At 43.9% G+C, this 17,658-nt stretch overlaps 1 protein-coding gene across 1 annotated transcript in view; it reads left to right on the top strand.

The window, feature by feature from the left end:
* The window catches only part of LOC119410375 (junction-mediating and -regulatory protein), a 37,859-nt gene that overhangs the window by 6,761 nt on the left and 13,440 nt on the right, over positions 1–17,658 (top strand). Inside the window, exon 3 of the mRNA XM_037677287.1 lies at positions 8,298–8,471. Coding sequence (XP_037533215.1) covers positions 8,298–8,471 — 174 coding nt within the window. The remainder of the gene's footprint in view (positions 1–8,297; positions 8,472–17,658) is intronic.

Raw genomic sequence — 17,658 nt, 5'->3', positions numbered from 1 at the left:
AGCCTGTTGAGCTGCAGGAGACGGCGTGGGAGCCTGTTGAGCTGCAGGAGACGGCGTGGGAGCCTGTTGAGCTGCAGGAGACGGCGTGGGAGCCTGTTGAGCTGCAGGAGACGGCGTGGGAGCCTGTTGAGCTGCAGCGAGGGGCGTGGAAGCCTGTTGAGCTGCAGCGGGGGGCGTGGAAGCCTGTTGAGCTGCAGCGGGCGGCGTGGAAGCCTGTTGGGCTGCAGCGGGCGGCGTGGAAGCCTGTGGCTCTGCAGCAGACGACTTGGAGAGCGTCGACCCCTCTGGAGAATTGGAGAGCGTCGACCCCTCTGGAGAATTGGAGAGCGTCGACCCCTCTGGAGAATTAGAGAGCGGAGGACTCCTCTGGAGAATTGGAGAGCGGAGGACCCCTCTGGAGAATTGGAGAGCGTCGACCCCTCTGGAGAATTGGAGAGCGGAGGACCCACCTCAGAGGCTGCGTGCAGCGTGGGGTCCACCTCAGGAATGGATGAACTAGGAGTCTTTAGAGTCTTTAATTGAGATAACAAAAAATCATACTCTGGGAACAAAGAAAGGCCTGGGATAGAAAGTAAAAAATCCTCCATCTGGGTCAAAACTAAATCAAAGGAGGATGGGTTATTTTTAACTGAATTAAATTGTTCAAAAAGGGCTTGATTAACCTGAAAAATATTTTCAGGGGAAAATGAATGAAAAAAGGGAAAGTGTGAATGAGTGGATGTGGTGACGGGTGCCGCCCCCACCAGAAACCTGGGAGGTGAGGCGGCGGGACACGCCCCCACGGAGTCGCACTGAATACACTCCGGAGGTACGGCCGGGCTGGGTCGAACAGCCGCAGCGCGGAGTGGCGGTGAGAGGCCGGATTCCGCCCCCACCAGGAATCTGGAAGGTGAGGCGACGGAACCCGCCCCTGTAACGTCAACCGAACCGGACTCACCGAAACAAACAGGAGTGGACCGGAGCTCCCGCGGGACGCTGGATCTCGCCCCCACCGGAAACCTGGGAGATGAAGCGACGGACCCCGCTCCCACGAAAACACCGGAACCAGCTCTGAAGTTCTGCTCGGCCGACGAGACCGGCCCGGCCTCTGCAGACTGCCTCCGGAACCGTCCGCCGCGGCGGCGGCGGGACGGTGGATGGACAGAGACGGAGAGGAGCTTGTCCATCACAGCACGAGGAGGGAAAAAAGAAAAATGGTGAGTGTTGCCGAGTGAGAACCTTGCCCGCTGGGTTCTGTTCTGGTCGGGTCGTACTGTCATGGTTTGCGGTTAGGAGCGAACCCAGAGTGCAGAACAGGGACTCAACTCGGCAGATATACAAAAAAAGGATTTTAATGGTAAATAAAAGTACAAAATAAACAAGCTGACGGGGCAGCAAAACTTACATGAATAAGGAAGGAGGCAATGGTAAAAGTACAAAATAAACAAGCTGACGGAGCAGCAAAACTTACATGAACTAGGCACGGGGAACTCAGGCGACAAGAGAGACACGGGGAACTCGAGGGACCAGGAAGACTCAGGGAAAGACTCAGGACAATACTCAGGACAAGACTCAGGAGACCCAAGGGAGAGTACCAACGAAGACGACCCGACAAAGGACAAGACAGAATAGGACTGCTTAAATACTGGGAGAAGACGAGACATGATGGCAAACAGCTGGGACGAGACACAGGTGGCAACAATGGAAACTAATGAGGAAGCACGAGGGAAACAGACACAAACCGGGCCACAGAAAAGTACCATCCTTACAACATCATCAAATAAAAAGTAGCAAGATATATTTACAGCACATGGAATAAAAATATAAACAGAAAACAATTAGAAACAATGAAATACTAAATCAGATCTGATGACCTTGTGTTAAATAGGAATAATAAAAGCATAAACAGAATCAGCATCAATGAAAAACTAGATCTAAATCCAATCACCCTGTGTTAAATGTCAGTGAGTACAGATGTGTCAGTGAGTACAGATGTGTCAGTGAGTACAGATGTGTCAGTGAGTACAGATGTGTTTTTAGGAGAGATTTAAAAGCAGAGACTGAGGTGGCCTGTCGAATGTTGATGGGCAGATTGTTCCAGAGTTTAGGGCCCACGACTGAAAACACTCGATCTCCTCTGAGCTTCACTGGTTTTTGGTATGGCCAAAAGCAGCTGGTCTGATGATCTCAAAGCCCGAGAAGGAGCATAAGGATGAAGAAGGTCAGAGAGGTATGATGGTGCAAGGCTGTTAATGCACTTGAATATCAGCAGGAGAATTTTAAAATCAACTCTAACACGCACAGGAAGCCAGTGAAGAGAGGACAGAACCGGAGTAATGTGCTCAAACCTGTGAGTTCCTGTTAGTAGCTGAGCTGCAGCATTTTGTACGAGCTGGAGACGTGAAAGTGAAGCCTGACTTACCCCAACATAAAGTAAGTTACAGTAGTCCAGCCGGGTTGTAATAAATGCATGGACTAGTTTTTCAAGGTCGGATCTGGACAGAACGGACTTAAGCTTTGCTGTCTGCCTTAGCTGAAAGAAGCTTTTTTGTAGAACAGAGTTGATCTGTTTATTAAACTTAAAGTCCGAGTCTAACACTACCCCAAGATTGGTAACCGACTGCTTTAGATGTGGCTGAAGGGAGTGCAGGTTTACAGGATCAGTGACAGTGGTAGAGCTTGGGTTAAACACAATGACCTCAGTCTTCTGATCATTAAAACTCAAGAAGTTTGCAGCCATCCAAGTCTTGATGTCATCAAGACATTTTAGCAAAGGGTGGATGGAGCAAGAACTGTTTGGTTTTAAAGGCAGATAGATCTGAGAATCATCGGCGTAACAGTGAAACGCAATACCATGTTTCCTCAGGATTGACCCCAAGGGGAGCAGATACAATGAGAACAGAAGGGGTCCAAGAATGGAGCCTTGTGGGACCCCACGGGAAAGAGGGACAGAAGCAGAAAAATGTCATAGTTAACACAGAAACTCCTGTCACCCAGATATGAACGGAACCATTCTAGTGCCACCCCTGTAATCCCAACCCAGTGTTCTAGCCATGACATAAGGATGCTGTGATCAACAGTGTCAAATGCAGCGGTAAGGTCGAGGAGTACCAGGATCACAGACTGACCAGAGTCATTTGCTAGCAGAATGTCATTACAGACCCTTACTAAAGCTGTCTCAGTGCTGTGCAGTTGTTTAAATCCTGACTGAAAAATCTCAAAAATTCCATTTACATTCAGAAACTTGGTTAGTTGACTAAAAACTATTTTCTCCAAGATTTTAGAAATAAATGGAAGTTTTCAGATTGGCCTGAAGTTTGAACAAGCTGCAGGGTCGAGTCCGGGTTTTTTAATTAATGGAGTTACCACTGCATGTTTTAAAACATCAGGGACCACACCTGTAGCCAAACTGCTGTTAATAATGGCAAGAACAGAGGGTCCAGTTGACGGTAGAACCTGTTTAAAAAATGCAGCAGGGATGGGATCAGCAGGGGAGCCTGAGGGTTTCATGTGGCCAACGACCTCATTTAAAAATGAGAGTGAGATGGGGTCAAAGTGACTGAAGACTGCTGAGCAGGGGACAAGAACTGAAGGGTCGGCTGTGGAGTGTGGAATTGATGACCTAATCGACTCAACCTTTTCAACAAAATGCCTGACAAACTTATTACAGGTGTCGACAGAGGCCTCAATTGGTACATTTACATGGACATAAGTAACCGGATCAAATGGCAGGTCAGAATAAAAGTGTGTCATGTAAACGCTCCGTTCGGGTTATTTTTTTGTGTATTCGGCGCGATCCGATATAATTTGTGATCAGAACGAAACGGGTGGTTTACGCCGATCCGTAACCCGATCGGTGCGCATGTAAACGCTTGATCTGTTCGTTTTTATCTGATCGTAAAAAACTGACCTGACTGCGCATGTGCGACTTTGCCATTTCCGCCTGGCTAACGCTAATAATATTAGCATGTCAGGGAAGTAAAACTGGTCGGTGAGCGACACAACATTTCTACTAGAAACTTTGAAAGAGCTCAAAATGATCTGTATCACCTGCAGCTCAGTCAGGGAGTGCAGCAACGTCTCCACCATCATTAAAACCTGTCGCGGGTCCATTTTGGGTGCTCAGGTTTGTTTACGTTCACCCTGGAAGTAGAACTTCTTCTTCTGTGGTTTTTTAAGGAGAGTTTACCGCTCTGCGCATGTCAGTACTGCTGTTCAGAACAAAGCCCACTGCAGGTAAACGCTCGTCATGAACAGATTGTGCCCATGTAAACTTCCATCCATCCATCCATTTTCTTTACCCGCTTATTCCATTTTGGGTCACGGGGGTCGCTGGTGCCCATGTCCAGCAATCACTGTGCGAGGGGCGGGGTACACCCTGGACAGGTCTCCAGTCCATCACAGGGACACAAAGAGACAAACAAGACAAACAACCATTCACTCTCTCACTCACACCTAGGGACAATTTAGAGTTACCAATCAGCCTAACATGCATGTTTTTTTGGTCTGTGGGAGGAAACCGGAGCACCCGGAGAAAACCCACGCATGCACGGAGAGAACATGCAAACTCCACCCAGAAAGGCCCCTGGACCGGGGTTTGAACCAAGGACCTGCTCGCTGAGAGGCAGCAGCTCTACCAGTTGCGCCACCGTGCTGCCCTCCCATGTAAACAATACATTTGAATTATTCAAACAGATCACATTTCAATCCGGTCAAAGAATTCTGCGCATGTAAACATAGCTAATGGTGGCAGACTGAGGCACTTTTAGAATGGTGTTAATGGTGTTGAAAAGAACGCGGGGGTTGTGACTGTTTAAGTTGAGGTAGTTAAAAAGCTCAGAGGCTGCAAGGCTCAAAGTCAGAAGACAAAGTCAAAGTTTCTTTATTTGTCACATGTGGTACATGTGATGGAACGAAATTGTGTACACAGGGTACCTGTTACATCCGGGGGGTAGATGAAATTTATCCTGATTTCCTTAAGGCTCTGGATGTTGTGGGGCTCTGTCTTGGTTGATGCCTTTGCAAAATCGCATGGACATCGGGGGCAGTGCCACTAGTTTGGCAGACTGGGGTGGTGGTTCCCCTCTTCAAAAAGTGGGACTGGAGGTGTGCTCCAATTATAGGTGTATCACTCTCCTTAGCCTCCCTGGTAAGGTCTTTTCAGGGGTACTGGAGAAGCGAGTCCAATCATTGGTCAAACCTCAGATCCAGGAGGAACAATGCGGGTTCCGTCCTGGCTGTGGGACACTGGACCAGCTCTTTACCTGCACTAGGGTCCTTGAGGGGTCACGGTAGTTTGCCCATCCTGTCTACATGTGTTTTGTGGACTTGGAGAAGGATTTCAACCGTGTTCGTCAGGGTACACTGTGGGGGGTGCTCCGTGAGTATGGGATTGGGGGCCCATTATTATGGGCTGTCCGGTCCCTATACAAGTGATCCAAGAGTTTGGTTCGCATTTCTGGTAGTAAGTCGGACCTCTTCAGGGTAGATTTGCATTTGGGCCCAAAAAATCTGACCCAACCCGGCCCCAGCCCGTAGTCATCATTTCCGAACCCAACCCGACAAATTAACAGTAATTACAAGTCCGAACCTGAAAAAAACCCTGACATTTTTAATTAAGCTTTGACTGCTTATATAATTATTAACGGTTGGCGGACGCACAAACCTGAGTAAAAGGGGGCAGACGATCGGAGCTGAGGGAGTGTTTGTCCTTTCATGGCCGTCAAAGTGCATTAAATCCCTGCTTCTGCCTGCATTCTGCATTATTCAGACATGGACCCTGCTCTGACATGTCTGCAAGGATATTTTGGGATCTCACCTGTTTGGGTTGTCGGCCACACGCGTCCGCTGAGTGCAGCGGCTGAACGTCCATTTGGGCTGATGGATCGCTGCCTGACAGTACAGTTCCATCTGAAGCTTAACTGAATTTTTTTTTTTTGTTTTTAACTCTCTCAAGGCCAGTCAGTGAGCGGTCAAATGACCGCATTCGGCTCGTGATTGTATGGCAAGTCATGTTGCCATGTAATTGGATCGTCAGGCAAGCACATCTGCTGACGCAATCAAAAGCCCGACACCAACCCAGACCGCCCATCTAGCACATTATTATGGCCCGGCCTGAATTCAGGTCGGGCTGGGCTTCGGGCCCGCGTTAGAAATGACAGCTCTACTTCAGGGTGGGAGCTGGACTCCGTCAGGGCTGCCCATTGTCACCAATTCTGTTCATAACTTTTGTGAACAGAATTTCTCAGTGCAGCCAGGGGGCGGAGGGATTCCTTCTCTGCTCTTTGCAGATGATGTGGTCCTGTTGGCGCCATCGTGCCGTGAACTTCAGCTCTCACTGGAGCGGTTCACAGCCGAGTGGGAAGTAAACTGGTTTAAATGAAATGTAGACATGTTGCATGTTTTCTAAAAAAAAAAAACAACAAACAAAAAATCAATAATGAACTTATTATTATCCTCCGTCTTGGAGAGAAAAAGGGGAAACTGGAAATGCCCTCGTCAATCTGTCCATCTGTGACTGTTGTGAGTGCGTAAACTTAAAAAGTAAATGAGATACCAACTTACATTTTGGTGTGCACCTGCATTTGAGCGTGAAAAGGTTTCCTTTAGGAAATTGGGTTGTCACTTCAAAATCCAAGATGGCTACCACCAACTATGTAAACCAGCCACCAATATCATTCATCATGGCAACAGTGGAGTGTACTGGTGTTTAGTTTTACAGCCTTCAGATAGTATTTAGTTTTAATAAAGGTTCTTTGTACAGAGTGTCTGCTTGGACTCCAGTGAAAGCTCTTTCTGGGTCATATCTCATTTAGAGACGGAAACTACCGTGGCAACGCAGCAGATTTATCATGGACAGGGTCAGTCTGGATGATAGGCTCTGCAGATAGACTGTTATCACAGAGAGCAAAATCCTCTAATTATGTCTTCTGCATCTTGTGGGGGACTTCTGGAGACTTCAAAGCTAAACTTAACTCAAGCTTCAAATTAATTTTTAAACATACATCTAAAAATACCTTCTGTTAGTAACAAAAAAAGTTAAGCAAAAAAAGAAAGTTGAATCTTGTCTGACTTAAAATTAAAGACCACATCAATGTGTCTACTTTCATGCTGTCACTGTTTGAGGACATCTTCAGCCCCTGAAGGCAAAGACGGAGCGATAAAATAACCTGATTATCCTCTTGGGTCTTGTTTACATAAAAAAAAATTCTGATGAAAATGAAAGAGTTTTGTTGTGTTTGTACTGTTCATTTACATGAAAATAGCGAATGTTTTCTCTGACAACGACACAATTTGAGAACGGGCTCTGAATGTGGTGTTGAACTGCGGGAGTCCTCCTCAGTGCCGTGGTCAAAATCAGCTGTTTTGATGCAGAAACCCAGGGTGCTGGTAGCCGGTGAACCACCCCATATTTCCTCACACAGCTCAAAGAAAATTAGCACCACATGTCCGTGCCCACTCCGACGTCCAGAGTCCACAGCAGGCCTGTATTCTCCACGGACTGCTTTTAGTTTGGACTGGGAATAAAACAGATTTTTTCTGGGTTAGGGTGTGAAGGAAGGGTCCTTGGTGGTTTGCTTTCCTTTGTACTGCATGATTATTATTACTTTTGTCATTACATGTTGGGATCAACTCTGTTAGCAAAATATCTCATGAACCATTGGACAGATTTAAATCCATCCATCCATCATCTTCCTCTTGTTCTGGTCTCAGGTCTGGGGGCAGCATCTTGAGCAGGGAGGTCCAGACATCTCTCTCCACAGCCTCTTCCAGCTCTTCTGGGAGGACTCTGAGGTGTTCCCAGACCAACAGAGAGACATGGTCTCAGTTGGTTTGAAGCCACACAGAAGCCACTTAGAGAGGTCAAGGTCGAGAGCTTCAGATGTTTTTACAAGATATTCCAGGAAACAGGAGCGGAGTAGGAGAAGGTCCTTTTGTCTAGTTCAGTCCTCACTGAGGGAACACTGCAGGTAATGATGTCCTGAGAGTGCACGCTGTAGCTGCACTCACACAGAGACATGTAGGAGGAGATGTATGAAGGCAGCAGACCAGGAAGTGATTTAAAGATGAAAATGTACCAGTGGGAGAGTCTGTGTGGAGTTAATGGTGTCCAGTTAACCAGTGGATACAGTTGGCCACCATATGTGTCCATCAGTCTTATGAACTGGAACACACACATTCAGTTCATTTCTGTAGCTCCAAGTCTCAACACACGTCATCTCAGGGCGCTGTACAGAAACATCCACAGGCATCATAAAAGACAATTAAAAAGTACAAACGCAGCAATCTCAAGTCTGTCTTTTTTTGTTTTATATCAGGTGCTGGACCGGCACAAAGCCATGGACAGCATGGTGGGTGTGCTACAAGTGTATCCAGAAGAAGACGAGGTGTATGGAGACTTGCTGGAGGCCACGACTCAGCTCTATCACTACCTACTTCAACCCTTCAGGGACATCAGGGAACTGGCAACTCTGCACCGACAGCAAATTAAGGTAATACAAGTACACAAAGCCAAATACCATCTGTTTCCAGGCTTGGCTTAAGTAGGTGTTGATCCTCAAATAGCTTACTGCTCCGTTCTTGAGTTTTACGTGACAAGATCCGTGAATCCCACTAGTTCTAGAACTGTTTGGTTGGTACTGATCACTGATCCCACTCCTCTGTGTGTGTTTACAACCCTACTGTCATGGCATTAAAATTAAATGCTCACGTTTGAGTGGTGATGATGGCAGGGTGGAGAACAGAGGATCAGCCAGACGGGCTTTGTTCCTCATGCAGAGCAGATTAACAACCAGCCTTAAGTATTATTGCAGCAGCCTCTAAACCACTCAGTAATTCTGCTGCCTCAGCCCTCTTCTGTTTTTACATTCATTCTCTACTCTCTTGTGCCCTTTTCTACTGACAGCACAAGTCAAATATGCTCGGTTCACCACAGGTTTGAGCACTTTTCCACTAGTATTTGTACTTGTTTCACCCCTTTTTTTGTCCCTTCTTCTCAAGGGGTCCTCAGGGGAGGAGTCACTGGATCTTTCAGAAAACTTTTCACCGATCCACCATTTGCAATAACTCAGAACTCGGAGCAGTGGCTGGACCCATTTTTAATATTTTAAAAACAATAATGACAACACCGTGGTCTAACGCTGAAGTGCAGACGTTTTTTGTGCTTGGTGACCAACGGTAAAAGCGAGCTAGTCACTGTGGAGGATCATACGAGCTGCCGACCCGTTGAAGGGCCCCGGCCTCGCGCGCTCACAGAGGCCGGGTTCTGAGCCCTGGCAGACAGATGGACCAGGACCGAGGGTGGAAACGTTTTTTAAAAACATTTTCTGTATAAAAAAATATTTATTTTTTATCAGCGAAGATTAAAAATAAATAAACGGTGCCGGCTTTATCATAAAATCCTGTTTTCACTTTAACTTTATTAAATAATCTGTTAATTAAAGTTAACTCAGCTGAAAAATCATAAAAAGACAATTATTGGATCTCAGGAATAATTCCCTCAAACATGTTTAAAGAAGAGATACTGCCATTAGTTCAACTTTATTCTAACACACATATGTACAAATCACTAAACAAGAATTATACTAAAATAAAATAAATATATGTATACAAGAAACAAAACCACATATTTAAATTGAACAAATTTAACATTATTTATGTGAGGCGCAGACTGCTTTAGTTTGACTCATCGCAGAACTCTCACTCTTAATGTTGAACTAAAGTTCATTAAAAGTTCATTAGGCTCCTGAAGGAGGAATTGTCAAAGAATGTAGTAGAGGTGAAGAGAGTGTCAGATAAGGTGATGTGTCTGAAGGTAGAAGTAGAAGGTCTGATGCTAAACATGGTCAGTGGTTATGCTCCACAGGTTGGATGTGATAAGGAGGAGAAAGATCTGGATGAAGTGATAGAGAGTATTCCCAGGGAGGAGAGAGTGGTGATGGAGCAGACCTGAATGGACATGTTGGTGAAGGAAACGGAGGATGAGGAAGTGATGGGTAGGTTTGGTGTCAAGGAAAGAAACCAGGAAGGACAGATGGTGGTGGATTTTACCAAGAGAATGTAAATGGCTGTAGTCAACACCTGTTTCCAAAAGAGGGAGGAGCACAGAGTGACCTATAAGAGTGGAGGAAGGAGTACGCAGGTCGACTACATTCTGTGTAGAAGAGGAAACCTGAGGCAATCACAGACCACCGAGCTACTACAGCCCTCTGTGTGGAGCAGACAGCTGCTATCTGGGGCACCCAGAGGGGCAGATGATGGGGGTTAAGGGCCTTGCTCAAGGGCCCAGAGTGGGGCAAATGGGGGTGGAGACAGGTGTGGGAGCTTCACCTATCCCACCCACATTTTGATGTTGTCAGTACAGGGAGTTGAACCAGCGATCTTCCGATCACAAGCTCGTCTTTTCTAACCTCTGTGCCACCACTCCCCACGTTATGAGCATGATAATTTAAAAGATAAGTGAGGCACTGACTCCCATGTTGGTGTGTGGCTACTTCTAGACTTAAGAAAAGTTCCCTTAGAAAAATGGGTTGCCACTTCAAAATCCAAGATGATGGCTATCCTATATGTATATATGTTTTTTGTTGTTGTTGTTTTTTCCTTCTTGCTCTCGGCAAAGGCGTACGCTTTTTCCTCCCACTCCTTCTCCTGCTTCTGCTCTTTGTCCTGTGAACCTTTTCAGAGCCTCTCTTTGCATATCTTCCTAATTGTAAATTATGGATCTGGTCAGCTTGTCTTTCAATGCAATTGATCAAATTTTCTCAACAAGAAGACAGGACAAAGGAGAGCCCTCCTGCCCCGACTGGACGCTTGCAGCTGGATACATGATGGACTCCTGGGGGCAGTGGAATATGGTGTATCTGTCTATATTGTCGGTCGAGGACGATGATGACGTGTACATAATTGGATTTATGATAACAGGATTTCTGCTTTTTGGAGTTGGTGGTTGGTTACCTGGCATATCAACAAAGTCGAAAAACGTTGGTAGCTGTTCTGGCCATTGTGAAGGAATGTGCCATGTTGTTAACACTCTGACTCAAATGCTGTGACCTGAGCCGTAAGCTGGACGTGATTTCTGCTGAGAATCGCAGGATACTTGCGGCTCCTGAACCTCGCGGGCTGGAAGGAATCAACCTTGGAGGAGTTACAAGCTTGGACCGGCGGTACTGACCACAAAATGTGGCTCTTAGGTGTCGCCATTGAGATGTACCAGTGGAACTGTAAGGCAGACTGAAATTAACGGAGTCAGCCTGAGCCACAACAACTGTTGTTACTGAATGTAGCTCCTCTGTGTCAGCTGATCATCTCAAATTCTCCTGGATGTTATGTGAACAACACGCTCTGCTCCTCTACCCGTTCTCTTCCAGAAGGACATCTATGGACCTGTCTCAGAGCTCTACCGAGGCTGGCTGATAAATGCACCATCACTTATCATGCACTGTCTGGGGGGTGGGGCTATCTGGAACAGTGTTCATGGACTTACTCAAAAAACGCACACACGCATACACTCATTCACACAGCTCACACTCCCCTCAGCCCACCGCCTTCGCTGCCGTCCCTCCTTTTGCCCGGGAGCCCCCCCCCCCCCCCACCCACCCACACACACACATACTTTACCCTCACCCACATCTTATTGTGTCGCCTGTATGTTGCTTTTTTGTGCTGAGGTTTTGTTGCAGCTTCACACTGTGTCCTGTCAGGGACACAGTGTGAAGCTGCAAAAGGTTTTTTAACCTCCTCTCATGTTCCTTTTTCCTTATTTAGCGAAAAAGGCAGCGCCTCTCATGAGGCTGCAGCCTCAGGCACCCACCCCGTCTACCCATGTCTACGTTGTTTAGTTGTTTGTGTTTCTTTAGATGGCTGTACTGAAATGAAAGTTTGTTGTGCTTCTGTGCAACGTGCACATAAAGCTGATTCTGATGTTAATCTGGTGAGCTGGATAACTTGAAATATTAACAACTTGCCTGCTTCCATTTTGGTGTGTGACTGCATCTAGCTGTAAGAAGGTTCACTAAAAAGACACAGGGTAAAGGGGCGAAATAATCCCTGGTTTTCATTAGAGTTAGTAGATTTCATTAGTGAGCGTAATCTGGCTTGGGCCAGAGCCAGGAAGTCAAACTTCCCCACTGACTGGACTGTCTTTAGACAATTAAGACATGAATGCTCCTCTGCTATTAAGAAAGCTAAATCTGATTGTTATCTGTCTGTTACTGCTGAGAATCTAAATAATCCTCAAACATTCTGGAAAGCAATTAAAAGTCTCACTGTGAGTGATAGCTGTAAGGATTTGCCTGCCTTTGTTGTAAAAGACTCTGTTCCTGTTTCTAACAGAATGGAAGTTTGAAATTGCTTTAACAAGCATTTTATATCATCTGGTTTTTATTTTCTTCCAAGGGAGTTGATCTTGCTGCACCTTGTGCAACCCACCCTGTGTTCTCAGGTGATCGTTTCAATTTTGTGCCATTCTCTGTTAATGAAGTTCAAAAAGCCCTCAAAGCTTTGGACCCGAGGAAATCTCATGGACCTGATCTAATTGAACCTTTAGTTTTAACGACGGCAGCAGAACTTGTAGCTGAGCCCCTGATAATACTTTTTAACCTTACTGTGGAAAACCAAGAAATTCCTTCAATTTGGAAATCAGCCTTTGTTTTCCCTTATTAAAAGGTGGTGATCCATCAGTTTTAACTAACTATAGGCCAATATCTAATCTTTCTGTGCTGGCAAAAATTTTAGTCTCATGTGAGTGACCAAGTTAAATAATTTTTATCTCACAATACCATCATCTCATCCTTTCAGTCAGGCTTCAGAAAGAGGCATAGTACCATAACAGCTGCTTTGAAGGTGGTTAACAACATTATCGTCACTCTTGATAAGAAGCGGTGCTGTGCGGCTCTCTGTTGATTTGTCAAAAGCATTTGATACTGTAGACCATGAAATTCTGATCACAGGCTGCGGGACTGTGCTTTTTCAGAACAAGCTGTTGCTTGCTTCACAAATTATCTCAGGAATAGGACACAATGTTTTAAATATGATCATTTGTGTTCTGAAGTTGCAACAGTTCATAAGGGGGTACCGCATGGATTTATATTAGGTCCTCTTCTATTCATAATTTATATAAATAAATTGGGACAGAACGTGTCTGATGCTAATTTGCATTTTTATGCAGACGACACAGTTATTTATTGCACTGGATCCACTCCTACTCAGGCTATTAAACTTATTACAAAAAGCCTTTGCTGCTATCCAATAGGAATGTGCGATATGGCATAAAATTCATATCACGATATGTATTGTGAAAGGTGGCGATAAAGATATATATCGCAATATGTTTTGGGTATAAAACTTAATAGGAATTTTTTAAAAAGCACAGGCTGTCCTTTTGCCATCATATATTTTGAATTAAAAAAATTCCACCACTAGGTCCAGAAAGTTTTTAAATAATAAACAAATCAAGTATTAGGCTTCTTTCTTGTAGTGCAAAACAGTGCAAAATATATCAAATGTAGTTTTAGCCCTATGTTTTAAACAAAATAATATGTTGTTAACAGTTTCCAGTCTTAATAAATGAACAGCAACAGAGCAGCATGTTACTCTGAAACACTTCACCTCCAAACCTCTAGAGGGCGCCTCCTGCTGCTTTAATGGAGCTGACACAACATGAGTCTGTGGCTTTGACCAGAGGGTCTCGCAGTAAAATCACACAACACAGAGTTCTTTTCACAGATCAGAGAGCAGGTTTCTCTAAAGATGACCAACGCTTACTTTAACTTTAGATGGAAAAAAAACTTTAGACGGAACTCAGTTTTGCGCATGCGTCCAAATACGGCAACACTACGGCAAGCCGGCTGTAGTTAGCTTGTAGCTTCGCTACTTAGCTCTCGAAGAAATTACTTTAACACCACTTGTGCACAGTTTTCAACTCAAAAAAAGTAACGATTAAACTGACAGCTCTGATTTTACATCAGACACAGCATTACTGCGGTGAGCTGGTAGAAGACAGATCTCTATCGTAGGCTAAATTTCTATCGTTTCTACCGTATAATGTATATATCACGCATTCCTACTATCCAATTATCTTTATTAAATTTTAAACTTGTCCTTAATACAGATAAAACTAAATTGATGTACTTTTCCAGATCCAAAGGTCCACAAGACATCCCCTCTGTGTTCTCGTTGGTTCACACATTCAGTCAACCTTTATTTCTACAGGTTAGTCCCATTGAGCCTCGAGGACTCTTTTACAAGAGAGACCTGATTTAACAAAGAGTGAGGACAACAGCAACAACAATAGACAGTTATAAAAGGGCATACAGATTTAAAAAAACAAAAACAAATAAGATGCAAAAAAAGTAACAAAAAACAGCTAGATTATAAGACGAATGTAGAAAACTAAAAACAGGAACATGCCTGCTTTTAGTACTAAATATAAATCTTTGGTCATTTTGAGTCCCTCACTTTCAGACCTCATGTGGAAAGTGTTGTGAAAAGGCTCAAATTAAAGCTGAGATTTTATTTTCTAAATCAGTTGTGTTTTTCATATACTGCTAAAAAGCAGCTGGTCTCTGCAACGTTCATGCGTGTGCTGGACCATGGACATGTTTGGACATGACTGCTTCGTCACGATGTCTTCAGACGCTCGACTGCGTCTACCTCTCTGCTCCGAGCGTCATTACAAACTGCAGCACGTCAACGCACGCTGTGGTTTGTGCTCCGGTGGATGACCTGCTCTGGCTGCCTGAAGGAACTCCCTCTGGTGAACTTTTATTAACAGGCACTGCTGGGACTCCTGGCGGACTACACTCGTCCTGCAGTTTAACTGAGAAATGTTGACTCTTAGACTTGTCGCTCGTGCTTTGCTGCTTCTTTTCGTCTCTTTTGCTCCGACTGAATGGGGCCAGAAGTTTCGTTCACGCTGCTCCGTCTTCTTGGAAGTGGCTACAAGAACCTCTGGGACTGACTGAATTCACCTCACTCAACACTTTTACACACAAACTAAAAGTTACTGAGGCCAATTCAATGAAAAGTACCTGTTTTTATAGCTAGCTGGTCTTATAGTAGCTGTTTCTGATAGTTTGACATTTTCTTTTAACTGTGTAATGTTTTATCTTGTATTTGTTGCTGCCTCTTGACCAGGACTCTCGTGACAAAGAGGTTTTTAATCTCAGGGGTTTTTATCCTGGTAAAATAACCGTTAAATAAAAATAAAAAAAGCATAAAATGAAAAGTAAACAGAAGAAATGACATAAAAACAAAACAAAAACAGCTACATTACAAAGTGATATAAAACACTAACAACAAGAATGTGTCTGTTGGTTTTTGCATGAATTATTGTGTCTTATAAACAAATGCAATAAACAATGACTACAAAAATAAAGTATTTACACCGAATACTTTATATGCACCTCCTAAGCACATAATTAGAGGAGTGAATAAAGAACGGTTTGGAAATGATTGAGAAGATGAAGACGAGCAAAGAAGAATAATCAGAAGGGCTGAGCCAAGTTTTTACGTTTGTAAAATGACTCGTGACATAATTGAAAAGTGGTTGAAATGCACAGAACCCGGATCAAAGTTCCACTCACATGTTTTCATGTGCGGCCTTCATTGCTTTGGCAGCAAAGCCCATGTTTTTCAGCACTTCTGTGTTGGTGTTGGCGTTCTCCAAAGCCTCCCTCTGGAACTCGATGGTGGACAGCGTCCCGTCGATCTGAGTCAGCTGCTTCTCGTAACGCTTCTTCCTCTTCAAGGCCTGCAGCGCCGCTAGACGACACAAACAAGGAAACGCTCAGTCCACAAGGCTTCAACAACAAATGATCTGCTCTAAAGTGACACTCTGTTCTAGCCAGCATTTTAATATATACTATATATAATTTTATTATTTTTATAATTTATTATTATAATTTTACATATTTTATTATTATTTCATATATACATACGCATACATATAAATATACACACATACCCCTATATGTACACATATATGTACACTAGGGCATTAACAGTGTACTCTAGTAATCTACACATCGATTGCTAGGACATCTATCGATGTTAAAATTTTAACATGGAGTATCCGTAGTGACGTCATATTGTGTGACCACCGTATGACCGTAGGGGGCGGTGCTGCACTGTTGCAGGTCACAGAGTATGGTGCAACACCGGGTCCAATCCACCAGAACAGCAACCTTTTTAATTAGTTTAGTGGAAGAAACAACACTCAACTTTGTTTATTCTTTTATTGTCTTTCAAAAACCTAACTGAAGGAAACATGCAGGCGCTCCACAGGTATTTGTGCTGCAGGTGTTCTTTCCTGGCCTTTCTAAGCTTTGGTAGGTTTGTACCGTTTGCACATCCCTTGTAAATATGTTGCAGACAGTCTACTGTTACTGTCCTGGTTCAATAAATGAAAAGTAACATGAAACCAACTTATTGACTGGTTGAGAACTGGCTGCCGTCCTCTCTACTCCACTTGGGCTTCTCTGCTGATTTCAATCTAAATACTTGTCGTCAGTTTTGGAGTGAGAGGAATCATCCAGGTGAGATCATCAGAACAGGTTTGACACGTTTCGAACTCCTCGTGCATCTTCATTCAAGTACAGCTAGAACACCACAAAGCTACAAGTTCAAAATCTGGAGTTTGAGTTAGAGGAAAGGGTACCACTTGAGTTTTACGGACTCTAGAATTAGTGGGCATGGTACTTGTACTATGGTGGTATTTTTTAATTCTAGTACAAAACAAAAACAGTTGGTAACTGGCTTGAACTGGACGAGGACGGAGTGATTTGTTGAGCCAAACGTTTTAAACTTTGGACCCCTAGAGGCTCAAATAAAATGACAGTTTAAAGATAAAATCTTCACCATTAAGCTGAACTAACCATGACCTGATGAGCTGCAGCTGCTAGGAAACTCTTTATGAACTCGTGATTATTGGGTTTAGCTTTTTACAACATTTATGTCAAAATATGTTACGTGGACTCCAACAAGAAGTCTGAGAAAAGAACCTTTTCCTGTTTTACATTTCATAAAAGGTCATTATGAGATGGCAGGGGACAATTTGTGTTTTACCCAATAAAATATGTTTACACTGCCAGTGGTGGGATGTAACTAAGTACAAATACTTCGTTTCTGTACTTCAGTACATTTTTCGTGTATCTGTACTTTACTTAAGAAGAGTTAAATGTGGGTGCTTTATACTTTTACTCCACTACATTTTACATCAAGTATCTGTACTTTCTACTACACTACATTTCTATAACGTGTTGCATTAAAGTTACATTCATGTTGCAGCTTTTTGATTTGTTCGTTACTTTGAAAGTAACTAATAATGAAAGTAACTAATGATGAGAGGAGCTGGTCCAGTGAATCACTGCAGAGTGGGCAGGTAACGTTAGGCCCCGCCTTCAAGAAGAGCTGGGCCAGTGACATATATTCTAGTATTTATGTCACTGAGCTGGGTGCACCTGCAGCACCACTAACACACCCAGAATGTATTCCACCGTGAGAGAGTCACCCAGAAGATACGCTGCACACAGGGCCTTATTGAAAGATTATTGAAAGATTATTGAAAGACTATTGACAGACTATTGAAACATTATTGAAAGACTATTGAAAGACTATTGAAAGACTATTGAAAGATTATTTAAAGATTAATGAAAGACTATTGAAAGATTATTGAAAGAGTAT

Source organism: Nematolebias whitei, chromosome 5 (assembly GCF_014905685.2).
Source record: "Nematolebias whitei isolate Nwh7 chromosome 5, NemWhi1, whole genome shotgun sequence".
Classification (NCBI taxonomy): domain Eukaryota; kingdom Metazoa; phylum Chordata; class Actinopteri; order Cyprinodontiformes; family Rivulidae; genus Nematolebias; species Nematolebias whitei.
The sequence above is the reverse complement of the archived record's forward strand: the minus strand, read 5'-3'. Positions and strand labels throughout refer to the sequence as shown.